Below are 27,238 nucleotides of genomic sequence, written 5' to 3' on the forward strand. Positions count from 1 at the left end.
GTACCTGTTCATCCCACAGCTGTACAACGTGTCCAGAAGGGTGCTGTGAGGGTGAGTATCAAAAGCCTTATTAAAATCCAGAAAACCTATATCCGCTGCATTCCCTTCATCCACTAGGCAGGTGGCCCTGTCATAGAAGAATATTAGATTAGTTAAACAGGACTTTCCCTTTGTGACCAATGTTGACTGTGCCTGTTTTCATATAGCTATGTAAGTCTAATTTCTAGGAACCCTGAGAAATCTGGGAACTCTAAAGAAAGAATCTGCATGTGACCAAGAATATACTAAATCTATCCTGAATTACACTTGGAAAAATACCAGAAAGTTACTATGTCTTAAAATATTGTTAATCTGCACCTGAAGTAAAGCGTAATTCAGTGGATGTTCCATGGAGAAGTAGATTATCTGGGAAAATGATGCATAGAAGAATAGACTGTCTGAAAAAGTATACATTGATGGATAGCACACAGAATGGATGGGTTATCAAATTAAAGAAAACAAGACCCTTCTGTGGAAAAAACAATTAACCTTGTATGTGGATCACATTAGTTAATTACACGAAGAATCATCAGAGTTGACCATAATTAATATCTTAGGTTGTGTGTATCAGACTCCATTACACACACCTGAGTCGTGCAGATAGTGCTTTTCTTTAGAGTGAGTGTGCAGAATCGGTCATTCTGATATCCCCTACTCCGCACCTAGATACGTCAGTATAAGTTTAGTAGTATTAAAAGGAAATACATTTCTATTGCTGGTGTTTGGTTTTGTATCCCACCCTTGAGATGTGTCTGTAATTTGGATGTCACAGAGGGATTTCCTCTGCGTTACTTTCACAGTTCTTGCAAACCCTATGGGACCACATGCCTCCCTACAGAAATATAAAGGAATAGTGCGGACCTATTTTTCTTCCCTTCTTTTTTCACTTTCTTGTTTTCTGTGCTCAGTTTTCTAGCCATTGCTGAGACACAGCTCATGGTTCATGAAGAAATCTCAAACAGCCTAACAAAGCTCTTGATGCAGTACTCTTGCACTCAACATCTCTGCACTGGCAAGCGCTTACAATTCCCCTTGGGTGTCTCTAATTATAATGTATGGTTCATTAAAAATGACAACAGAGTTCATTGAGCCTGCATCCTTGTGATTAATTTTAATGCTCTCCTAATCAGTTGTTGTTATTTATACCTCCGCCTTTATGCAGCTGATTATAATGTACATTTGCACCATTCAGAGAGTAACAGAAGGGACATGAAGGGCATGTTTACATGATAAAATGGAGCGTGGTGTAGATATCCCTGAACTAGCAGTGACCCAAGCTGTGTGCTGGCACAGCACAGAGATGTACAGCACTAACAATACTCAGATGAGTCTCTGTCTCAGAGACACAAGGAAGACACGCCAGGCTCATAAGCTCTGCCTCTCAGAAGAATTATTTAGACTCTATGAAGATCTGTGGAGCCATGGGTTTTCTGCTTTCAGTTAAGCTCATGCTGTCTCCCTTTGGTGAAAAATCACAGGCAGCTTGGTGCAGGTATTTCTCAGGAACTCCCTTTGAGTGTTCCTGCCTGTATGGGTGTGTATAATATCAGATATCAGATTTCAGCCACCAGAAGCTAAAACCTTATTTAAGCCTCCTAAAAATATCTTTAAAATAGTCTAGGTGTAGTGACTAAGCACTGCTGTGTACTAAAGAACCCACCAAACAAAACCTAAAAAAAAAATCCTGAAAATCAGCTCCCATCCATCAGGAGGAGCAGAAATTTTGAGGGCACAAAGCTCCATGACAAGTTGTCAATAACAAGGCTGTAGTTTGATCCACCTTGAGTTTACATTTGTCTGCAAATGATTTCTGGTTTTCCTTTTGTGACCTTAAGGTAGTAAGCAATTTTAGGGTCCTGTTATTGGATATCCTAACCTGAGACAGCCACCAGTAGTCTGTTTTTTTGAGAAATCGCAGAGCAGATATCTCTGAAAATAAGTTAGTCCTTCTTGAGTTCATTGGATGTGCATACAAAAATGGTGGCACTGACATGCCAGCTTGTTACAGATCTTTCTTATGTCTTCCTCTTTTTTTAGTGTTCTGCTTGCTACGCATCTGCTCTGCAACTCTCCTGTTCCTCAGTTTCAGGCTTTTAGTTGCAATCTAATGCTATTTGCACAGCATTATTGCCTGGAGGCCTAAATCAACTTTGGCAAGCCTCCTAGTGGCACGTTATGTTAATAACTGATTGGTTTTGTTCTCAGCAGCAGCAATTTGTTCCAACAACAGGGATTCATCCCACTTTTTTAGTGAGTACACAGCTACACTCTAACACAAACATTAAAGGCCAAGATCTTTAAAAATAGAAAGGAAGGAATCACCAGTATCACTGCATCTAACCCAACAGCTGCAGGCAACCATGGAGTAGCTGCCTAGTCCAAACTGCACACCCACACCTGACCCCACCATCACAGAACCTTGCTCCTGAGGGCAAATTTATGTTTGCAGACTTCTGACTCAAGTTTTTGGGCACCCAAGCATCCCCACCAGCTTCAAATAATTAGACTTTTTAGCCAGACAGTTGTTAAAACTTTGGCCCACACTGATACGTAGATACTGCAGGAAAAGTCATGCAGATAAGGACCTGCAGCTTACTGCATTAGTTCATACAATGCAATGGGAATTAAGATTGCAGAGAGCATGCTTAACTGTAATGTATTTGTTCTTCAATATGTGCAAAGTATGTCCCTAATATTACATACATTTGTATTTGTCAATACAAGGACGTATCTCCATAGTTTAAGCTAGGCATTTTAACTGCCTGGGAAGTTTCCAAAAAAAATCCCCAGACAACCAAAAAATGCTACCCATGAGCAACAAAAAATAGTATGTGAAAATTACTTTGCCATCACATGCAATTTGCATTTTTAAAATGTGTCTGTGAAATTTTACAGTCATTTGCATTTCAAGTCAGCAATTAGATTAAAAAAGCCCACAACTGCAGCTGTGACAAGTACTGTTATGTGAAAAAAACATAAATAATCCTCTTGTCCTCCGGTAACAGCTCTGACGAGAACGTATTTTAGTGTAGTGCTCAACTTTTGCTCTTCAAGGTTGCTTTCATCCTTGATACAGTATAACTGGAAAACCTAAAAAAATTGGAGTCCAAACAAGATACGTATTTAGTAATACAAATTGCTCTTGGTATTGCACTTGAGCCTTTACAGAGCACCTTTTCAGGTGCCATTAAGATCAGCTGTAGAGCAGTCCCAGAGTCACAGAGAGGCATTTCCTGGCACACAGGGTGGGATAGTGTCACATCAGCTCCATCATCCTTCAGACGAAGAGTAGATGAAGGTCTCTGAGGATAGACATCCATTAGCTCCCCTGGAGCTAGGAGTGCATGCCCTCCTAGGAAGGGGAGCTGAGGCCAGATGCTTTCTTTCCCATCTTCCCCACCTGTCTTGTTGACAAAGGCAGAGACTTGGAGGCTTTCTTTGGCAAAAAGAGATACAAAAAAGCAGGACTGCAAATAAATACCACCTCTTTTCCCAAGCTTCCTCATCCCTCAGTAGTGGCATCTTCCTTGCAGAGGTGCCTCTAGCTTGTCCTGAGCATTGGTGCACCCAAACCTAGGTGCAGCAGTCAGTCCATGACACCTTTGGGGAGTGATAGATATTTGGCATAGAAAGGACTGATACTAGCAGATTAATTGTTCATGGATCAGGTCTCTGCATTAAATGACCTTTGTCCTTAGCTTTGTCTTCGGGTTCTTTCTATCCTGTCAAACAAGGACTCTCCCTATTTCATGCTAGATCAGCAGGCCACAACTGGCTATGGAATCGTAACTCATCTTGGGGCTTGAATGGGATCTGATTTTCAGCAGGGACATTTTGGAAATCAGGTGTTTGTGCAGCCCTGCAAGTGGAGTGCCAAAAAAAGAAAAGGAATAGGTAGGCAGTTTTAGTCATTTTAGAAAATGCCAGCTCATATTCAGTGTTGGGTTTCAAAACACGTCTCTACATCAGCAGGAAAGTTCTTCTGGCTTTCTGAAAGAGCCCTGCTCCAGCAGGCTGTCAGCTGCACCCGTGGGGCACAACCCATGCCAAGCAGCCAGAGACAGCAGCAATTCGTCATAGGTGCAGTGCACTGTTCTGATCCAAGTTTGGTTGTTGCCATTGCTGCCGGTTTTCCCAGGATGATTATTGAGCGCGACATTTGTGAGCAGTTTTTACGCTTAGCTGAGCTGGCGAGAGTAGGTGCTGCGGTCTGCCGCAGGCCCGTCCCGAGCACCTTGCCACACGTGGACGATGGCTTCAGTTTCAAACCCTGAGATAATTCAGTGTTTAAAGTCTCTTCCTGCCAGCATTAATGTTCATGTCATAACAGAGGGTGTTAGGTCTGAGGCACAGGACTTGTATAGGAAATGTAGCACCTTGGAAAACACCCATCACCTGTCAGTTTCTGGTTTTCTCTGTTCTTGCCTTGTCCTTGGTTCTGGATGAAAAATACAGAAGACTCGTTCTTTGTCATTCATCAGTGAGATGAAATGCAGGCTTTCTCTACACTTTTAATTCAGGGTTTCTCCTTCCCTGTAATATGTGTTAGTAGAAATGCCTTTCCTTACATCAAAAGGGAAGTGGACAGCACAAGGAAAAGACAGAGATACAAAAGAAGATTGAAAACAAATTATGAGCTAAGGGCTGCGCAGAGGAAGAGGCTGACAATGTTTATTGGGAGAGTGTGTCCAAACAACACAAGAGAGGACATGATCAAGAGGAATAAAGACAGTAGGTACAGTATATAGTGTTTTGGCCATTTATGATGCTGAAAGAGAGTTATTATTATTGTTTTCTGCAACAGGTGAGAGAAAGACTAGGAAGGTTGTCAGGGGAGAGTAGAGCACGATATAACTAAAAATACCTGAACTTGTTTTAGCTCAGCAAAAAGAAGGTTGAGAAAGATGAGATTTCTCTCTAGAAATATATCAAAAGAGTAAATGCCAGATGGAGAAGGGCTATTTGAGCTGAAGGCCAATTTTGGTAAAAGAACAAAAAGGGGGGGGGGAAATCAGCCATAAATACATTCAGCCCAGAGAGCTTTCGAACCATCTGAATGGTGAGAGTCTACAGCATCCTCTCGGCTGGAACCACTGGGGCAATCTCTCGGATTTAAAGGTAGAGCCTGATTACTTCATGAAAAGGAGTGAGTGACAGGGCTGCCTGGCTTTGACAAGGCAGGATGCTCCTAATGTTCAGGTCTTTGTCTCAAAAAAGCCAATGAAAACGGAAATGAGTGGAGGATTTGCTGGCAGCCTTTTTGTTAGCTAGAAGCTATCAGTAGGACAGAGTGCACTGAAAATTTCCACAGCTAGGTATCAGACCCTCATCCAGTCAGTCCCCTGAAGCTCTTACCTTCACGTTTTACAATTACTTTACAATGGAAAAAGGTCTATACCTGTGAAAACCAAGCTTCAGTGGTTATCAACATTTTTTCTTATTACAGCTGAAGCTACTAAATATACTTTTCAAGATCATTTGACATGCCAGCCAGCATTGAACTCCAAACGGGGCACCTAAATGTTAAACAGATATTCTTCTAAAATTGCTAAGTTATCGGCAGCATGAGGGTAGCCCCCTTTGTCTTCCCGCCTTCAAGGTTCTCATCCTTTTTGGTTGTTGTGATTTCTCTGTCCTCATTTAAACCTGTAGTGATTCTCAACCAGCCACTGCTGGGCTGGTCTCAGTGGGCAGGAAGCAGTGTGAGAATCAGGCCCTGTTTTTACTTTCGCATGTTGGAAAGCAGTTTCTGGACAAAAATTCTTCACTTCCTAAATCAGAGCTATCCCATACTGTATCCCATATGTAATTCCATATCCCCTACTGTAGCTTGGGCTACAGTAACCTGGTTCAACTTGATCAGCTCTTAGATAAGGTTTCCTTTTCAGGAAAGCATGTGATATGTCTATATTGTTATTAAATAACAATAATACTATTAATATTATAATAACAACCAGTGCTGGTGGGTCCCAGGCCACAGGAACAAAAATCCGGATTGATGCAGACACAGACCTGCTGCCAGTGAAGTAAGAGTTGCTGTGTCAACTGTTACAGGAGCTTGACCCATACAAATTGGTGGGCCTGGATGCCATTCACCCAAAGGTGTTGGGAGAGTTAGCTGATGCTGTTGTGAGGCCGCTCTCCATAATCTTTAAGACATGGAGATCAGGACACATGCCTGAAGACTGGAGGAAGGCTAATGTCACCCCTATCTACAAGAAGGGTTCCAGGGAGGACCCAGGTAATTATAGACCCATTAGCCTCACGTCAATCCCTGGGAAAGTTATGGAGCAAATCCTCCTGGAGACTATCACAAGTAAACTGAAGCATGTGTTTGAGAAAAGCCAACACGGACTCATCAGGACCAAATCGTGCTTAACAACCGATTGCTTTCTATGACAAAGTAACCTGCTTCGTTGATGCAGGACAAGCAGTGGACATTTTCTACCTGGAATTCTCCAAGGCTTTTGACACGGTCCCCCACAGCCTCTTCCTCAAAAAACTGACAAGTTATAACCTAGACAAGTGGTCTGTGGGTAGGGAACTGGCTGACAGGCGGTACCCAGAGGGTGGTAGTAAATAGTTCATTCTCAAACTGGCAACCAGTCACAAGTGGGGTCCCCTAGGAATCGATATTGGTCCCAGTGCTGTTTAATATCTTCATAAGCAATTTAGATGTTGGGATCAAGAGCACCCTGATGAATTTTGCAGATGACACCAAAATGAGTGGGGTAGTTGACACTCCAGAAGGGAGAGCCACCCTCCAGGAAGACCTGGACAGGCTGGAGGAGTGGGCCAGCAGGAACCTTGAGTTCAACGGGGACAATTGTAAAGTCTTGCACCTGGGAATACATAATCCAGGAATGCAGCTCAGACTGGGATCCACCTGGATGGAGAGCAGCCCTTTGGAAAGGAACCTGGGGGTCTTGGTGTACGACAAGCTCAACATGAATGAACAGCATGCTGCAGCGGCAAAGCGAGCCTACAGGATGCTGGGTTGCATTAACAAGGGCATCACCAGCAGAGATAAAGAAGTCATTATCCTGCTCTGCTCAGCATGGGTCAGACCACACCTCGAGTACTGCATTCAGTTTTGGTCCCCGCTATACAGAAAAGATGTGGACAAGCTGGAAAGGGTCCAGAAAAGGGCCATGAAGATGACCAGAGGACTGGAAGACCTGCCGTATGAAGAAAGGCTGAGAAAACTGGGTTTGTTCAGCCTTGAGAAGAGAAGGCCTAGGGGAGACCTTATTACCATGTACCAGTACATAAAGAGTGGCTACCAAGAAGATGGAGGTTCCCTTTTTACAAGGAGTCATGTGGAAAAGACAAGGGGTAATGGATATAAGTTACTCCTGGAGAGATTCCGATTAGGCATTGGAATAATCTCCCAAGGGAAGTGGTGGATTCCCCTACATTGGACAGTTTTAAGACTCAACTTGACAGGGTGCTGGACTGTATCATTTAACCTTGAAGGGTCGGACTAGATGATCCTTGAGGTCTCTTCCAACCTGGTATTCTATGATTCTATGATTCTATGAAAATACTATCAGCCTGCCTCTGGAGCTGGGGAGAGCTGTCTGACCTGCCTGAGGTGCTCCACTTCCATTTTTTTGTGGTGGTTTGGACGTTTTTCGTTTGGTTTGGCATTTTGCTGCTAAGGGGCAAGCCAGGGTTTTCTGGATATCCATGGACAAACGAAAACGCAACCTGGCTGTTTGTCACCTTAGCAGCAGCGATGTACTCGATTAAACTAAAATCACACAAATTTCTATACCTTGTGGCTATTGCAATTTCAGGTTTCAATCCTCTACTGTATTTTTCTCTTCCTCATAGATGTCTTAAGTTCTGGCATTTTTTTGGGTCTTGAATTTTATGTAATCAATTAAGATGTAAATTTTCCATCAGTCTGGCTAATACTAGCTTCAGGTGGTATGCAAAGCCTATTGAAACCTCCGAGAGCTTCTCTGTTGACTCTAACGGGCTTTGGATCAGGACTCTTAATAGCAGCCATTTGTTTGAATCTATTCTAGTTTAATGAGTGATTAGCAGATGTTTTTTCTACTCTTTACCTAATAGCTGATAAACCAGAATCCATGAGGAGCTGTGTACTAAATAATGGTATGATTTTACAACCCTCAAATTGCTTTAGAAAATAGATTTATAAATCATGCACATAAAAGTAAAGGATATTGACAAATTCTTTGCTATAAAAGAGGAGGCTTGCTGTGCTTTATGTGAGTCTCCAAACAATAAAGTGTTACCTACCATGGGACACAGAAAAACTATCAGATCTTTATATATCTTGGTGTCTTGGGTATCTCTCCTTTCTGTTCTCTTTTATTTGAGGTAATTTACATGTCTTGGGTATTCCAGCTCAAATTCCCACATCTTTTAGGACAAGATTCTTGTTTAAACAATGTTTAAACAACTCTTCATGTGGGAGGAGAGTTGTGCAAAGAAAAAAGCCCCTGATTTTCTAATTACTTGTTGTTATTCTTCAAGCCACCTTCCAATCCAAGCAACGTTTCTAACACTGAAAGATACCAACTATCAGGATTTGTTCTACTCGACCTTTCATGATATTTAGGCATCTGGCTTTCCAGCTCAAGTAATCAAGATGATAATTAAAGCTACATCTTTGTGAATGTCAAAACTGTCATCTGCATTCAGAATGTTACAGGTCTGCAAGAAATGATGATCAAGAGAAATTTAACATCAGTGAGGTCATTAGGAAATAGCTCCAGCATTTGCTTCATCAAAAACTGCCTTGTCAAAGCAAATGAGGTACATGGAGGTATGCTATATTAACTGCCCATATAGGAATACCTAATCAGTGTCATTATAAACTAAGCATACTTTGCAAATGCAATTGTTGACAGTATTTTAAATAATGTTCAAGTAGTAGTAGCAGGTTTAGGGTATCATTTAGATTGTTCGACTATTAATACCTTGCACTATGTGTAGTTGCATATGCATTTATTACACAGATTATTTACCTTCCTGCTGGAAATGGGTATTGTGCTTTTAGTGAAACCAACAAAAAACCTCAGTGCTTCACATTAAATAATGAAAATTAGATGGTAATTTGAAAATGAGTTAATGATGCAGTAGCTTCCAGCTTAGAATAAGGCAAAGTGAGGAGTGTTAAGCTCACGGGAAAACATGTCTTGAAATCGTTCCCGTTTGCAAATGAAGTCATGTCACAGTTTTCCAATCCCAATAAGCAATCAGAAGTTATTTTGCAACAGCCAACGTGGTCCTGAGTTTCCAGTCAAAGTTATAAACCCACACTTGGTTCTCGCCAATACCAAAGGGGAGGTGAGTGGGACAGTGTTGATTGTGATATGAGATCACTCGCATCACAGGATAACTTCTGTCATCTGCAACTGAAACAGTTTAATCCAAAACATTACAAATCTAGGCAAGCGTAAGAATAATTTTGATTTCTCTGGCATTATTTCTCTCTTGTGGTCCCTGCCACATGCAAACTTCAAGTACAGCAACTCCAGCTGCAGAGCACCATGCAGCAGCACTGCTGTGCACACAGTACCCTCTGTCATTGCTCACAAGTTTCTCTGGAGGCTGGTTTTGCAGCTAGTCAAAGAATTAAAACTAAAAATGTTGTCTTGGAACGCGAGATGTGGGATTCAAATAGCTCTCGGGGTGATAGTATGTGTTTCCATTGGTTATAAATAGGGTCTACAATGTCTGAGGGACTAACTGGGTGCCTCAGCTAAATGTGCCATGTGAGAAGGAATTAATTCAGCCCATGTGTCCTCTGCAGTGGCAGGGGAATTAGACAGCTCTGAAGGGCAAAGCAGCGTGTCCAGTGTGCAACTGTCCAGGGGCTGTGGCAGGAAATACAGAGCTTAGGGAGAATCCATGCCTTGAAGGCACTCACGGATATCTGCTTGGCACCCAAAGCCTTTTTGCGATAGGAGGCTCCTCTCCATCTAAGATGCAGTTAGATGTAGTGCTTTTGTCAGCTCTTTACATCAGAGGCGGATGCCTAGAGCACTTGCCCAAAGGATGTTATGGGTCATGTCCTGGGACCCATTCTCAGATGAGCTGGGAATTTCCATCAAAACTCTCCAGCTGCTCAGCCAAGAAGAAAGGCCTTTGAAAGCAAGAGCAGCACAAGTGCCTGGCTCCCTCCTGGCTCTTGAGCTGCCTGCGCTGGGAGATTTACTGCATGCTGGTTCCTGCTCCTTGTGCTTTTCACATTAAATATCCCCGGAAGAAAAAAATCAGAAAGACTTTATTGTTAGCAATTTTAAATACTTCTGCATCTACCTACATTACTGGTGGTTTGGACTGCAAACTCTTAAGAGTAGCCCTAGGCAGGAAGAATTTTGTACCAAATTACTTCTGTCCCTGTGGATTAAATGTATAACCTGAAGCAAAATTTGAGCCTGGGTGTACAGAGAGAGGTTCTTAATTGCCTGACAGCCTGCAAATTCCCCTTTTCTAGTAATTTTCAAAGGATGGGAAAATGGGGTCTCTAGTGGCAGTGCTGGCATTTTAGATGGAGGAAGTGTGAAGCAGCAGTTATTTGTTAGACTTATACAGCGTCTGATCTCTGAGACAGTTTCTAACAAGCAGAATATATAATAGTACAGCTGAGTAAGGCATCACGTGTTAGCACACGTCTGCAGGCCTGAGCTCTTGATAACCTGCAGATGAGTGTTTAACCTGTTGTGGGGATAATGTAAACTCTGACCTGTGATATAGGTGAAGGATGGAGGAAATGCCCAGGGGAGTACTGCTGAATGGATTTAAAGTCTTCAGAAAATTCCCCATGCTGTTTCAGGCTCCCAAGTATATACATATAAAAAGCATCAGCACTTGGGAGACAAGTGTGCTAACTCTCAAAGGCTAGAGCATAAACTGAAATATATTTAAATACAATATTAGAACAAATAACCTAAAGATTACCATGATGTATCATAGCCTCAAGTACACATGCTGTTTGCTGGTATGCCTCCTGCCAGCTAGGATAATAGCTACTTTATCTCCAGGTTTTTGCAGCAGGAGCAATAACATCTCAAACAAGCCAACTGCTGTTGGTAAACTGGGGGATAATTCAGAGTTTAGCCTAAGGCTCCCTCTGGAGTCAAAGGAGAGAGACTGGAGCCTCCAAAGAGGGATTCAGAGCAGGGACCCGAGTGGCTTTGGGGAGCTGTGTCTAGGGAAAACCCAGAGAGGTGCTCTCCCTGCACCTCTCTGGAGGTACGCAGTGCAGGGGCAAATGGCCTGAGCAGCCACTTTCTAGGTTTTCCTTTGTTTCCAGGAGAGAAGAAAACTGGCTAATCTAAATTAGGCTGCAATGCTGGGACAAAGGCATACTGCATAGCACATTGCAAAGACAAGGGACGTTGCCCATAAACATTGTGCTTGCTTAAGCACTACCTAAAGTTCAGTCAATTAGGCAATAATTTAAACTCTGGCTGATTTTAGGGGCAGTAGTTGTTATTTTTGTACTATTACACATACCATCTGCATGGCTTTCATTTTCAAGCATGACAAAGAGATGCTGTCTGTTGGGCTAGCCGCAAAGGGTTTGATTTTCAGAAGGTGTCTGTCTGAGTCCGCAAGTCAGGCCCTCACAAGCTATGAGAACAACATAAATTAAACGCCCGAAATCCGAAATAATTTTAGAAAACCTCAGACCCTGTATTTGGAGGAGTTTGAAGGCACTTATGAGGGATTCTGTCTCTGTTCAAAAAATGTCCAGAGAAGCCTTGGGATTCCCACTGCTTTTAGTTTAATTTTCAGCTGGCTACTGTACTTCTTCTATTAGCGGGTAGCGTTTGCTGTTGTGACACTCGTGACTATAAAACCAACATCTATGGAAATAGTCTTGATACTAATAGGACCATATTTATTTGGGGAAAGCAGCCAATTATTTCTAATAGAACCTGAACTCTTTTAATATAATGAGTAGTACTTAAGCAATTAATCGATAATGTTTATCCCTACATCAGCTACAAAATACACAAAGTAATACATCTCTTACCAGATATTTGCAATCACAAAACTAAGCTTGGTACATCATTAATTTTTTTCTACTCTACAATATGTGCTGGACTAGAACAGACAATAGATGCTACCTATGATCTGGGAAGCATTGCTAAAAGTGAACAGAAACATGCTGAAATCAGAGGGAGCCTTGCTGTTGACTTCAAAGGCCTTGCAATCACATCTACGGTGCCGAATATGTTCTCTCCTCCTAAAAGCTGTGACATGTATCATTAGCTACTACTAAGATTGAACCAAGAGTGCGACAGCTTGTTCCAGTGCAAAGCATGGCAAATGGGTTTAAAGACAGGCTGCTTTCCAAATCTTCAGAGTATTTTTTGGTTTTGGGGGGAGGGGTTGGGAACTATTGTCAAGGTGGCTTTAAAAACCCCTCTTGGAACCTTTCCATATGCTGACTCCTCTAAAATAACTTACTAATACTTAGCAATAAAAAGCATAATGAACACAATTAGCATTCCGTATACAATTCACATAGCTGGAGCAAGGGATTTTTTGTTTGGGTTTTGAAATATTTATGATTTCATTAATCATACAAATAAACAGGACACCACTGTCTTGTTTTGATATCAAAAGCTCTTTTGCCTCCTGGGCAGGTAGACCTTTCTTATAAAGCAGAGGACAAACTTTCTGCTCTTAACAGGCAATGCCCCACCTTGAAGAGAGGTTGGTTTGCCATTAAGAATCTGGCTAAGTCAGTGCATGTAGTTTTTCCTTCTTCCTTAATCTGCCATAGAAAACATAAGGAAATACAGTAGTTTAATTCTTAAGAATCCCTTTTGCGACTTGTGTGTCGATAAAATGCTTTCATGTGCTTTTTTTTCTTTAAAATTGTGTTAGACTAACCATTACATGATATTCAACATGTAATTAAATATTAAAATTTAGCGAAACACAGTCGTCATACTCCCTCCACCCGCAGAAAAAAAAAGGTAAGCAATTAATCTTTAAATCCTTTTTAATAAATTAATATTCATTCATCAATATTTTCATAAAGCATCTCTTCATCATTCCATTTTGCTATTCTTTTTTTTTTTTTCACTGCTGAAGAATACCAAAAATACATAGATGTACCTTAAGCAAAAAAGACTGGGTTTTGGTTTATCTTTACAATGGGATGAAATCAACTTAGAGTTAAACGACCATAATATTTCTATTGTTTATTGACCCTTTGGGCTATAACACAAGATAGTTCCAGTTTTCTTTTTTTTTTAATACCTTTTACAAACAAGTGATGTGTAAATGTTATTTATAGTAGTGTTGAGTTAGAAAGGAGTTAATTAGCTATTAAATACATTACTCTGGTGGAATTTGGTTGAAATTACCATTTTTAGTCTTAAAGCCATCTATGGTTAAAATCATATACGGCAGCTAGCATACAGGGACAAGAGCCAGAAAATGGGAGGTCAAGGCAAACACTGTTCTTAACACATGGTTGTATATGTGTGTGTGTGTGTGTCTCTGTGTGTCTGTGTGTGTTTGCATGTAAGAAGTGGTGCTAGGACTGGAGAAAGGGAATTGGCAAAAAAAGGCACAAAAATGTGTGTTAAAGATGAAGTGTTGACCTTAAGTGAGATTTTCCTGGCTTTTTTCATCCAAGACTCAGATCTGTTCAAGCTATTTGTGCCCCATGGAACTCTACTAGACTGATGAGTATGAAATCTCACAAAAAAGCTGAAATATGCAACTGCCCACTTTTTGCAACGACAGGCAAGTTGGGGAGTACGGTTTCATGAAAGGGGCTGCAGTAACGCACTGCCCTCCAGTTGTGCAAAGGGCAAGAGAGGGAGAGTCCTCAGAGACTCACCTTTCTCGCCCATGCAGGGTCCTGAAAATGTTCATTGCCTCTTTGTTCTGGCCAGACAGTAATTTTCCATCTGCTTGGAAATCCTGGCTGAAGCCACCGCAGAACTGATTTTCAGTGGGATTTGGAGTACGCATTTCTATTGCAACTAAAAAGTCTCTTCTGCTTGTTGAAGATCTCTGCCTGACCACATGCTGTCTAGGAGCTGTGACTGAAGAAAAGAGAGAACTGTGATTAAATCGTAGGGTGGAACCACTCTCTTCTTGAGTCCCATTTTTCAGGGTAGTTCTTTAGGGCACTTACTGAAAGGCTTGCTTGAAGATCATTTCACTAGGGTAATTTTTCTAAAGCAAAGCCTACCATTTTAAAGTTTTATTAAAATCAGATTTTTTTGTTTAATTATATTTTGTTATTAGGGTAAAAACTGGGGCTTTTCAACTCCCAAATATGCACTTTGGGAGGGTGTTAATTGTTTAGTTACTTCGATTATAATTATGACAATGTGCTCTATAATCCCTTCACAGTTTGAAGAGATATTAGAGAGCTCATAATACATTGTGGTTTGCCAACAGGAGCTAATACTGAGGAGCTTTTAAAAAACAAGTTTTTCTGCTCCAGCTATACAGGTTCCTTTGAGGCTCTTCATACTGTAGAGTTGTCTGCAGAGAGAGTGCTCAACAACTGCAGTTACAGCCACTTTGCACCACTGCCAAGGATGCAGCAGGACTGCGGTGCTGATCCTGCACGCGCCGGCAGCCGGCGTTACGGTGAACGCTACCAGCCAGGGATCGCACTGCAGCTTCGCTGCAAGGCAACTGTGCGGAGCCTGTTCCTGTTTAAGGAGCAGCCCCGGGGATGGGATTCCCACACAGAATTCACAACCCAGGATCATCTATGCTGAATTTCAGCCCAGAGCAAAGTTTCACAGTTCAGCTGCAAATAGTCAGGGGTGGGAAAAGTAACGGACCGTACACGGCAGCAACACAAGTATCATTGCTCTACTCACAGATAAATCAAGTACTAGCAAGAACACGGGTCATTAAAGAGCCAAGGCAGCCTTTTCAGTTTCATCCCTTTTTCGTGTTTTTGGTAGATGCATATCCACACATTTTTCTCCCATAGACGCCTCTAACTAGCATCCAAAGCTCTCTATCTGCCAAAAATTCCCATCGATGTCCAGAGGAATTCTACATGCAGAGAACTGGCAGGGCTAAGCCTGAATTCTTTTTTTTTTTTTTTAGGTCTATTTATACTACTGTATTTGTTGTTATTTGAGAATGTACATGATAGAAACACTGTTTACAAAAAATATATCTTCTTTTCTTTAGAAAGGTTTAGTTCTGATAAATAACAAATTAAGTTTACAGATCTGAAACTGGCATACCTTGACGACTACAATCTACTAGACTGAAAAAAGTTGGAATCCCAGTGAGGGAATGAATTGGGATGAAAACCAAAGTGGTCACATTTGCATGAAGGATATGTTAGAACATAGTTAATGCTGAAACACAACATACTGTTCGCTATCTCTTGTGATCTGTGACGGCAGCACACTAGCTTGATAAGTGTATGTGTATATACTTTCAGTATATAAATAAAATATGAAAATGCTCCATTACTGAATCAAAGTATCGGATGTGCTCTATTTGCTCAATCTAGAGAATAAAAGTTGTAACATCACAGAAACAAAAAAATGACATAGCATGCGGTCACAATAGCAAGCACAGGGAAGAAAAATATTGAGAAAATATACTTATATGCATATTATGCAAATATATTTTACATTAACATACAATGTTATAAGAATGTTAAATGATGGGAATGCATGTTTAAAAAAGGCTACAGCTAGGTGGTTTCATGTTGAAGTAGCAAAAAATAACCTGAGACATCTTCTATGCTTTCACTGGAATAACAATCTTTAAATCTACAGCAGATGTAGAACACATTGACAGTAGTTGAATTCTCAGCTAAATTATACTAAAAATGTGCTGTTCTCTTTCAAAATGACATGGCAGCTGGAACCAGTCCAAGGGAAGGAAAATGTGCTGTACATTTACAGTACTTACAAAAGATTCATTTCACTGTTGACGGACACTTAAAATGCTTGTTTGAAATATTATGAACACATATATATGTCTCCAAAGACCTAGAGCAACACTCCCATGATCAGCTTGCTTACTGCAGAAAAGAAAGCAAGAGATCACTAAAAATGATGCCCATTCAGGACTGGAAAAAAATGTATTATGACACATATAAAACTAAGAAATTTTAGCAAAGAAAAATAAATTTGGCTTGATGAAATCGTAGCTGATGGATCTGCAATATAAATGACTTATTTTAAACTTACCAGTGTAACTCTACCGCTTTATGACTAGTGAGTATGGCAGCATTTACAAACGATGTTACTAAATACTGACTTTATACACGATTACAGCCGTTTGAAAATTTCTATGACAATCAAAGTTTTGTAGTGATATTATACAACACTTTTACTTTCTCAAGGCCTGTTGCTTTAACAACATCTGCCTTTCAATTTAAAAAGTTCCTCTGAAGTGCATTCTATGTTAAAGTGTCCATAACCTCAGAATGAATGTGTACATGTGTGTGTGCATACATATACTTTTACTTTGTAGTATGTGCTTTTAAGTACACACAATTCTTTGCTACATGTATTCACACATACATGAGTATGGTCTATATAGTAAAAGTTCATATATATATGTATTTTTATATATAAATATATATATAAACTCTGCAGGCAATTAGTATTTCGCTTGTTATAACTGAAGTCCTTTAAAAAAGTTCAGTCACTCAGTTAACATAGTATAGCCAGTAAATTAAGTTGAAAAGAGAAAATGTGAATGGAAACACCATCCTTGACCATCTGTCAATGGCATTCACATCTGTTAGATCAGGGATTTTTATTTTCAGTTGTGAAGACCTTCTTCGTAAATGGCCCCTCTTGCTGTGGGAGCCTGTTCTTTCTGATGAACGCCTTCCAAGGCTTTCGCGATGTGAGCTTTGTTTTCTGTACTGGATTCCTGAGTTGTCAAAGGATATCGTTGAATTTCGGGCATCCGTAATGCTGGTGGTGACCTCGTTGCTTGCCACCTCGTTGTGAATTTCAAGAGATGTTAGCAGAATGTTTCCATGTGTGTCCACCTAGGGGGTAAAAATACAAATTTTTTCAAAAGACTTGACATCTATCAGCAGAATGCAGGTGTAATTCAATCTCCAAACCCATACATTCTTTAAGAAAGTAAGTGTTCGTTTTATGCATGTGATAACCTTAGAAAAAAATGACAATGCTCATCTGCTTAAAATTAGACAAGTACTCAAATACTTTTACAAACCAGGTTGTCATCATGCTAACAACTCCAGTACAAAACCGTATTTGGCAAAACCAATCATTTTCCTCTCCCCCTAAACCAGCTGTGTTTTAAAGGATAGTGTAGCTTAGTGAAATCTCTACCTTGCTGGCAATGGGGCGAGAGGGCAAGGGATGGATTCTCTCTCTGCTACAGTTGGAAATTAAATTAAACTGGACTACCTTTTTTTCTATCTGGGATTTAAAACCAGATGAAAAAAAGTGCCTGTGAAGTTTGCTAAAATCACAAGAAAAGTCCTGACCTGCTGAACTCTGCATTTTGCAATCACAGACCTTATTTACAACTCTTCTCCTAAGCTTTTCTTTCCAAAGCTATTCGCATAGTTTTCCAATCATGGCAACGCTTAACTGTGGGGCTTTTCCACCTGGGTAAGTGATCTTTAAGAGCAATGAACCTAGACACGGAAGAAATCTGCTGAACTGAGGGAATAGGTGGCACTCTTCCCTTCCACCTCCATATCCAAGAGGCAGCGAGCAGTTTTGAGAGCAGGTGAGCAATGTGATGCCATTAAGAGCAAGGTTCTGATAATTTAGAGTCTTCAACAAATTCTGGGCCAGACCCTCCAGTCCCCCTGAGTAGTAACAGAGGAGGAGCAGCATAGAGTTGGATACGGCTCCTTCAGTCCAGAAACACTTCCAGCTCCCATGAGCGGCACTGATGAGAAGTCCCAAACAATGCTGTCTTAGCATTCGGTAGCTTCAGTGTGGAGCACCACATCCCCTTGTGCCCCATGCCCTGCATGCTGCAGGATGGGCAGAGATGCAGGGATCAGCTCCAACTTTCCTGCCAGATTTGGGAAAGGAAAATTACAGGTGAACGAAAAACAAATGCTCTGTGCTGGGTATTTTCAGCCGGTTAATGCATGTGTGACTCTGTTCAAGTGAACTCGAGTTCCCCATGTCAGAAACAGATAGTGAATCACGGCACACAGGATAACTTCCCATTTTACACATACAGTTTATTCATCCACAGTTTATCCTGCAATTAATACATTTTTCTAACCTGCCACAGGATCTACCTGTGTTAACTGTGCAGCAGTTGAGCAACTCATCCTAGAAGCATCTGTTTAAAACTGGTTGAGAACACACTATTGTCCATAGTCTTTTGAAATTTGTACAGTCATCATCCGATACCATGTCCTTTGCAAGCTTTGTGTGATGCATTGAAAGTGTGCATAGCTATGTGGCTGTCCATATGCATTTAGCTGTTTTCAATCTTGCTAAAATTCTGTAAAATGGATATTTCTTTCATTAATTATTGATGCTGCAGCTTATCTTTTCTTAGTGAAAACAATTATGATAGTATATTAGTAATGCTTTGCCAAGATTCTTGTAAATGGAAAAAGAATCTAAAATGCTATGAATGACATACAGGCAAGTAGAATAAAAACAATCCTAAGGTATCCAACAAATCCTGCTGTTGTAGGCAACAGCACATTATGCTGATGAGTGCCTATAAATAAAAATAAACGTGAGCCAAAATAATGGGGTGGAGAAGCCCCAGTGGTGATTAAGAAGAATTTATTTTCCCTATGGCAGAAACCCATTAGGTACAAAAGTACAAGCTTGAGGTTTGTAGAAATGAGTTCGTGCTGTAACCAGGGAATATACACAGCTGTAAAATACAGTCATGGATATCATCACTACTTATGGTGGTCTCTGAAAAGAACTGATTCAGTTTTCTCTGGTGTTTTTTTTCCACAAAGAGTAGAAATTATGATCAGGATTTGTAACAGCATTGTGTAAAATCTCTCCATAGTCTGCATTTTCCTTACGAAGCTTAGAACTAAATCTCTCATCCAGGCCCCCATGGCATCACACGTCATCTCCTTTCTCATCTCCTGCCAGGCTTTGAGAAATGTTCTTCAGCTTACCAAAAAATACCCCAGCAGAGACCATTTTGCTGGGCTCCACCCTGACAGCACCATCTTCTCCTTGTAGGTTTCTACTCTCTTTCCTTCTACCACTACAGACGTCAGCTGCTCTTTCCCTCAGGGCTTCCTGGTCTCTCCTGATTCTGCCACCTACATATATACTAACACCAGCCCATCCATGTGTACTTTGTCCTTCTACACTGAGCCTGGATTTTTGTAAAAGTGAGGTGTCAGCTGAAAGCTTGTATTCTGGAGGGTACACCCATGTATTCAGGCTCCTCCTAACCAAGGAATTAATTTTATTCCACTTATTTCATTGCACTGTGTAGCCTTCTTATCTGCCAACCTTATGCGCCACCCTAACGTGGCTTCTGCCTCTGATCTGCCAATGATGTTGCCCCTTTTCACTGCTCATCACTGCATCTATAAATCAAACTACAAAGGTGGTCAAGAAAGTTGCAACGTTTGTGTAAATGCTTTGTCTGAAGATACCGTTATGTCCTGTAAAGTTGCATGACAACATACATTTTCTCAAAATGTCAAATGAAACATATTTGGAAACATACTTTTGAAATGCATCTCTTTGTTAATAGAACATCATACTTGCACATCAAATACAAGGAAGGAGCAGATGGAGGAAAGAAGGGGTCTGCAGAAACTAAAATCAGGTTTCTGGTCCACAGATACTCTTAAGATCTATTTCTGCAAACTGTATGGATTCCTTCAGAGATTTTGGATAAACTACCTAAGCCCTCAACAACATTAGAGCAATATATGCTAACGCTTTGTGACAATCTTAAGGTGATGTTGTGAAGTATGAATACTTAATGCATGCAACACATTAAAAAGTATTTGCACATAAACATGACTTCTGAATGATTTAAGCAATGATTTAAATGACTTTGACAAACGTACACAAGCTCTCTCAATGAATAAAGAAGCAAACCAACAATGGCAGGGTATCCTGTGCAAGATGATGCATGTTTGCCTGAATACACAGGTAAGGTAAAATCCTCCATGAGTGAACATGAGTGTTGCTCAGTGGCTCCAGGGAAATTGTTACCCCACGTACAGACACAGGTTAAGAAAAGTAGCTGAACAGATTACATACAGTCATGGCTACACATGATGAACAAGGCCAATGCCTTTGATAAAATATTAGTTTTACTCTTTAAGAGCTTTACAATATCATTTTATCACCTGGATCAAAAATGTCACTGTCTGCGCGCTAGAAAATCACCCCAAAATATTAACGCCAGGCTTTGCTCTCGAACCTTGTTATAAATGAGAGGGGTGACATTGAGGATTTGGCCAATTTCCCCTCACTCCTTACCATCCTTCTTTAACCTAAATTTTTCTCATTTTTGCCCTCTCTGCCAACCCTCTTCCTCCATGCTTTTGCAGTCTCCTTCCTGCCAACCATGGCTCCACCTGAAGCCATTCATTCCTGTTTCCCCACTGTGGTCTTCACTGCTGGTGCTCCCATCTCCTCCCTGACACAAGCCAGGGCTGGTTGTTTCCATGGAGTGTTTCCCAGTGAGCTCATCAAAGCAGATGGAAACAGCTGAGTACCAAATCATTAATTAATTCCCTGATGAATCAACATGGATCCAAATATGCAAAACTGATGCTCTTACTTCAGAATCAATTTTAATCAAACCCCATCCCTCCCACCTCTGAACAACTACAGCTCCTGCACCAGGGTGAAGGGTTTGAATCTCACGTAACTGTTTGGAGGCTGAGAAGCATGAACTGCTGTGAGACGTTTTATACACAGAAAAAGAGAATCACTTCTGAAGGTTCACCATTTCTGAACTATACATATTACGGTACAAATAAAAAAATCCGAAGACTCTAGCAGCCTAACGTCATCACAAAAAAATGACCATAACCTACCTAACTGAAGCCAGAAAGAGGAGAACCAAGATAAGGCTCACAAAGAACCTGTGGTCCTTTTTCTTGGAGGAATATCATGTCATCAATGGGTTTAACTTGGATTATATGTTGTAGATATGAAACTTCAATGCTCTTTTACACCCAGAAAGTCCTAAATCTACTTCTTATTTCTAAACAAGATACTGGCTCATTTAGATGTTAGGTATTATTTTTTTAAAGAAATTAAAGACAAGAGCTGCTATTGAATACCTCTCTCCAATCAAGATTCTTGGAAAACTTCAGCTTGAATGCCAGTTTGAAAACTAATAGGGTTGGGAAACTACCACAAGGCTTGATTTACTATTAGGTAGCACCTGAATTATTCCATGTTCATTTAGTTCTCTGTTTAATACTCCATAAATTTTAAGGAGTACTTTACAATGAAATCTCTTTTTCCTCGTAAGTCTTTCACTCTACTACAGAAAAAGAAAAAGAGGAAGCATTTTGCTCAAACCCCATAGGTATGTTTAGGAGTTCATCAATCCCCAATTTTTAAATACCATGTAAACACTTTCCATCACATGAAGCAATATAAATGCAAATAGCAGGTTTAAATAACAGCATGAAAAGCTGTCTCTGTAGTTAGTCTTGCATTATTTTACATCAAAATTACTATTCAAGTACGTTATCCCATGAAATAGACCTCCCTTTAAAATTATAATAAAATGGAAATTATTTTCAGTGGAAATTGTAATCTAGATCCCAGCTACCTGGAGATTCTCACCTGATCTGCCCTGGTGCAAGCATCTATGGTTTTGCAAGGCGTAAACCACCTGGTAGTAGTTTTCATCCTCTTTACTTACATATAAATGTCTTTCCAACATGTAGAACAACACACAATCCGGCCCTAAGTTTTATCTATGCTTAAAGCAAAACTCATTGACCACATTATGCCTTGAATATTTAAAAAATAATTTAAAACTGCAAGCACAACAAAAATGATAGTGTTGAGAGTTCTCCCTGAGTCTAAAAGTTGATACTCCTCTAACTACCATTTTAATGTATTTATATTAATTAATAAGCACACAAAAAAAGAAAGAGATAATTACATTATATCAGCCTAGTAGATGAGCCCAGGGTAGCCAGCAGAACTGGGAAGATGGAAAGATCTTGAAAAACAAGGGAAGTATGAAGAAGAAAAATAATTAGGAACATTCATATTAATATCACTGTCCGTTGATTAAGAATAGAGTTTGACAACTAACCTTGATGTTTTCAACAGAGGCAGAAAAGGAAATAAATGTGTGGTATGGCCTTGCCCTGTATTTCACATTGTCTGGTTTCTTACAACCTCTGGGCTGTACTACGGATTGCATGTACTGTCCTTCTTACTGTCTCTGGATTTGCACCATTCATACTTCTGCAAAACTAGTACACTCAGAACAAAATTAGTGTAGGTATGAGTCTCCCAGTGTACGCCAAATGTCCGTGTCGTAAGCACCACAGGCTGAGAGTTTTTCCCACAAGAACTGTGCTCATCACCCTTGACAGATATTTTTCAAAACTTGGCACCTACTTATCACACTCATGTTTCAGAAATATCCCACTGTTCAAAACAGCACCAAAAAAAGTATCCAGGAAAGATGAAGACACACAAGAGAATACTGCCAGCTTTGCTATTCTTGTATTTTGCAATTTAAACTGAGTGATAATTCTGCCACAGCAGCCAAGATATTCATTCTCAGAATAAAATCCCCCTTGTGAGAAGGCTGCTACAATTAACAATTCTTTAAAAGCGCTAAGTAGATTTAAGTGGCCTGAGCCTCTGCTCTCAGCAATGCTTGGTGGGAAGCTGCCGCCTTGGCCGACAGTGGGGGTTTGAGCCAGGAATCTCCAGAGCTAAAAAAACATGCAGAGACTGCCAGACGAGAAAGGCCTTTTTATAAAGGGTTATGCATTATTTTCGTTCAAAGGAAGCTCTTCCCACATGTCTGACAGCCACGGGGGGTTGCAGCTTGAATGAGCTTGTGTGATAGTTACCCTCCTGATCGATACCCTGGGGCTGAACTTTTGGTCCCACCAAAATGAAAACGTAAATTGCCACAGCTTGAACTAAGAAACAATATTTTTAGCAGGGGACTGTAACAAGTCATAACCTCTGTGGATTGGCCCAGAAGGAGCAATGTCCAAAACACATGCTCACCAGCTGATTATGCCAGTAGCCTCTATCACAAGAGTGAACAAGAAGTGAGAACAGGATTGCCTTAGAGCTCTCTCATGCTGATTTACTTGTAAATTAGGCTGTATCTGGGCCTTATTTAAAGGAAACAATTTATGTAGCAAAACTGAAAGTACACAGAGAGCTACAAATGAAGCCTGAATCTGCCAACGCAAACAGGAGAAACAGAATTGATCCGTAACAATGGTGATCAATTTTCAAGGGAAAACATTATTACAGGCCACCTATTCTTTTCTGACAGTTTTTCCACAGAGGAGTTTAATTTAGGCACCGATACCACAGGCAGAAGAAGTATTTTATGAAAAATCAAAACTCAGTTCTTCCTTTTCCTAGAGCTTGTCCTCATATATGAAGCAGTGTATCAAGGTTTTCAAAAGAGAGTTTTCAATCCAAAAATGGTGCGTGTACAAAAATTGGTTATACACAAAAGTGGAGTACTCTGTTTGTCTCCAGTAACTACGGTTCACTGGGATAGGCTGGAAAAGTTCAGCAAGGAATATTATTTACAGTGCATTATCTGAAATAAATTGTGATGCAAAAGCAGTCAAAAGAAGAGACGGCTAAGTGTGAAATTTTCTTTGTAGTCAGCTGCTGATCCACAGATGAGTCATTTGTAAAGGCTCACTCAGGTTTCATCTCATCACCAGTTCTGAACCTTCTGAAATCATTTCCAGAGATTCAGTTTAGTCAGACGTGCCTCAGCCATCATGTCACCTTCAGCACTGCCACACGGGAGAATACAGGGCAGAGTTTTCCTCTCCCCACTCCTCTTCTTTGTCACCCCTGCAACATGAGGACACTGGCTGTGCCGTTTCCATGCTGGGAGGGCTCTTTCCCTTATGCCTGGAGCTATTGGGCTCATTGGCTTTAACACACAGGCAGAGCTGGACAGAAAGCTGTAACGGGAGCAGTGAAGCCAACAGCCAGCTCAGCAGGAGCAGCTGGTGGAGCTCTCCTCAACACAGCAAGCCTCAGTGGTAGTGTATCAGGAATAACTCAGAGAGAAGTGCCTAAAAGCTTGGCTCTGGAGAGGCACATCCACAGCAGCAGCACCAACACGGAGATGGCTGTGCCAGTTTTGGCTTTTCAAACCCAGAACCTCTGACGCAGGATAATGCAAATGCACGCATTAGGAAGCAGAGTTACTGAGCATGAACAGCGGCTGCTTTGCACAGTAATTATCAAATAAAACACAAACATACCCACATCTGTGGATTTAGTGGCCTAGAACATTTTTGTTATTAAAATTCTCCCTCTCTACAATCAAATAAGACTAGGAAAGCATGAAAAGGCCTTTTGATACTGTAAGAGAAGCGTTTATAACCAAGCCTGCTAGCTTGCACTCCAGACTTCAGTCCTCTGACATGTAAAAAATGAACTACAATACCAGTGTCTATGCTGGTTCTACTGGTTTCCATGGGTTAAAATGCTCCTGAGTGAAAATAACATCTCATTTTCCCTCATTCTTCTCTTGTTCCATTTGCTTAGGAGAGAAACACTGCCCCAGCAGCACTCCCAGTCTCGGGTACCACAAAAGCAATGCTTGAACTCAGGGTCTGAATACCAGGCAATATGTTGTGCTGCCTCTGCTCTGCTAGTGCTGCCTCCTAACAAAAACAGGTGATTTCCACAGTGCTGCAGACCATTCTGACTCAGGCTGGACTTGATACAGCACAGAGCTGTTCTGTCACTACACCCACAAGTTACAGCATCCGACGTGGACAGTAAATGGACTAATGTTTATTTATTCACTTGGTTTGTTTTGTGTTTTGTTTGTTTGTTTTTTTGTTCTTTTCTAGTGCCCTGAGCTAGCACTCTAAATCAATGACAAGGAGCTCATTCACACAGTTTGTATACAAGCAAATTCAATTACTAAAACAAAACAGCCACACAAATCAAGCCAAAATGGTAGTCTTAGAGACAAACTAAAAATAATAATTCTTCCAGTTTTATATTTGAATGCCTTCAATCTTCTTTCCAGCACAGCATACACTTTGACAGCTATCAAACAGTGGATATAGCTGCAAAGGGGGCTGCCTAGTTTTAGGCATGCTCCCTTTCCTTAAAAATGTCGTTCAGCCGTAAAACACATGAGATTTTCCCAGGATTAGAAATCTTCCCTTTCTGAATGGAAATAGACTCCATGAAAGCCTGAAGCCTCACTGAAATCACAAAAACAATAATTTCATTGAACTTGCGCAAAGTAGTCTTCATCTATGGCTCTGAGCCTCCCTTGCTGTGCAGTATGCCCTCGAGTTTGTGAGCCTCTCCCAGGACATCCAGGCCCTGAGTCCAAACTCCAAAACAAGAAGCAAGCAACTGCCAAGCAGCTGTTATTTCCATCAGATTCAATGATCTTCAAGAGCCACAAAGGAGAGGTTGGAAGTGAATGTCTCTTTACTGCCCCTGAAGAGGTCAGAGCCAAGGTTGTCGAGCTTTCATGTACTGTCTTCCATGGCAAGTATGTTAAAAACTCTGGCATGACCACCTGCTCTGCTACATTCATGGATGTCTGTACAGTGGTACATGGTGGGCATGATCCAGAACCATGGAAACCATTTTCCTGCTTCAGGGCTGTGCCGTCTGGAAGCCCTGGTAAACTTTGTCTAAAGGATTTTCTCTGAGCTGCTCATTCCCTCTGCTTTGCATGTGCCAGTGTTTCTCGAATGAGAAACTCCAATTTGATGTCCTACATCCACTGAATCTGCATTTTCTGTCTATGCTTTGTTTCAAAGGAAGATTTCTAATCCGCTCTACCTAATGTTTCTGTCTTTTCCTGTTGTATGCTGGCACTGCTTCTCTGAAGTCACTGAATGCAGTAACTGTAACGAAGCTCTGTTGACTTCACCAGCTGAGGCCTGGAGACAAAATGTTCTCTACACAGAATGTGACCATACCTCATTATTTATTCTGTGTCATTTGAACAGCAAATATCCACAAGCAGTATGAGTATACACATTTCTACAAAGCTTACAGAGGTCCCTTTCACAGCTGGGACTACAAGGGTCAAAGTAACACGCTCTTCTTTCAGCTCTGGTGTGCTGAATTTGTATCCTAATTTCATTCATGCATGGTTGACATTAAGTCAGCAGAGAGAAATCAGAAGAGTCCTTGATATTTGCTTAGGATGGTATAGAGAGAAAATAAAAGGTTGTAACTCAAAAGTGAGAAAAAAAAGTTTGATACATGGTATTATCAGATCTGGGATATAAAAATGGCATGATCTGGGTATGAGAACACCTCATTTTCATTAGTTAAGGTACTCATGCTTCTTTTGACAATATAGACCAATTGATCTCAAGATAGAAGAACAGTCAGGCATGGGGTGCTGTTGGGCCCATTAACAAGACCTGTACTGAATTCTGTAAATCATTTAAATGAATGAGATTCACCAGATGGTTTCCACTGGGAGAACTGAACCTTAGTGAATACATCTGCATTACCTGCTTACAGCTAAAATCTTCTTCATTACTTTCAGTTGTGATGCTTTTTTTTTCCATCTGCTTTTTTTATTATTATAACTACTCATTTTTCCAGGAAAGGGAATACATTCTTGCTGCTGACTTAGCCCCATCACAGCGCTGCCAACTGTGATGAGAATCTGGTTTCATAATATAGCAGACAAAAGTGAGTTTATTGGTTCAAAAATTATTTCACAGATGAGTGTTGATAATTAGGTGTAGTTCTGCATTACATTTACTCTAGCAGACAGAATCATTAGGATCAAAAACACAGTTTGAAATTACTTTTATGATACTGGTATTTAAAAACAGGCAGTACTTTTGTCACTGTGAACTCTTTTAATTTATAGCTGATAGAAAAAACAGTTTTACTCAACAAAACTGAATGCTAAAGCCTCACTGGAAGCATTTTAGCCAAAACCGGTGTTCTATTCAAACTGTCATGGCTTGCTAACATCATATAGTGTTGAATACCTGGATTTTTCCTTCCAAAGGTACAAAAAAAAAAAAAGGGTATTC

General features: G+C 40.6%; 1 protein-coding gene across 3 annotated transcripts in view; it reads right to left on the reverse strand.

Annotated features, from left to right (window-relative positions):
- Positions 1-16,693: 16,693 nt before the first annotated feature.
- GABRB3 (gamma-aminobutyric acid type A receptor subunit beta3) overlaps positions 16,694-27,238 on the reverse strand; it is a 193,382-nt gene continuing 182,837 nt past the window's right edge. For 2 of the 3 annotated variants that reach the window (XM_086482205.1, XM_086482206.1), the window contains one exon: positions 16,694-17,044. In XM_086482205.1, coding sequence (XP_086338331.1) covers positions 16,694-17,044 — 351 coding nt within the window. Of the gene's footprint in view, positions 17,045-20,949; positions 21,007-27,238 lie in introns of all 3 variants that reach the window. The other variant, XM_086482207.1, reaches the window with a different exon arrangement.

This window comes from Leptosomus discolor, chromosome 1 (genome assembly GCF_034619465.1).
Source record: "Leptosomus discolor isolate bLepDis1 chromosome 1, bLepDis1.hap2, whole genome shotgun sequence".
In the NCBI taxonomy this organism is placed as follows: domain Eukaryota; kingdom Metazoa; phylum Chordata; class Aves; order Leptosomiformes; family Leptosomidae; genus Leptosomus; species Leptosomus discolor.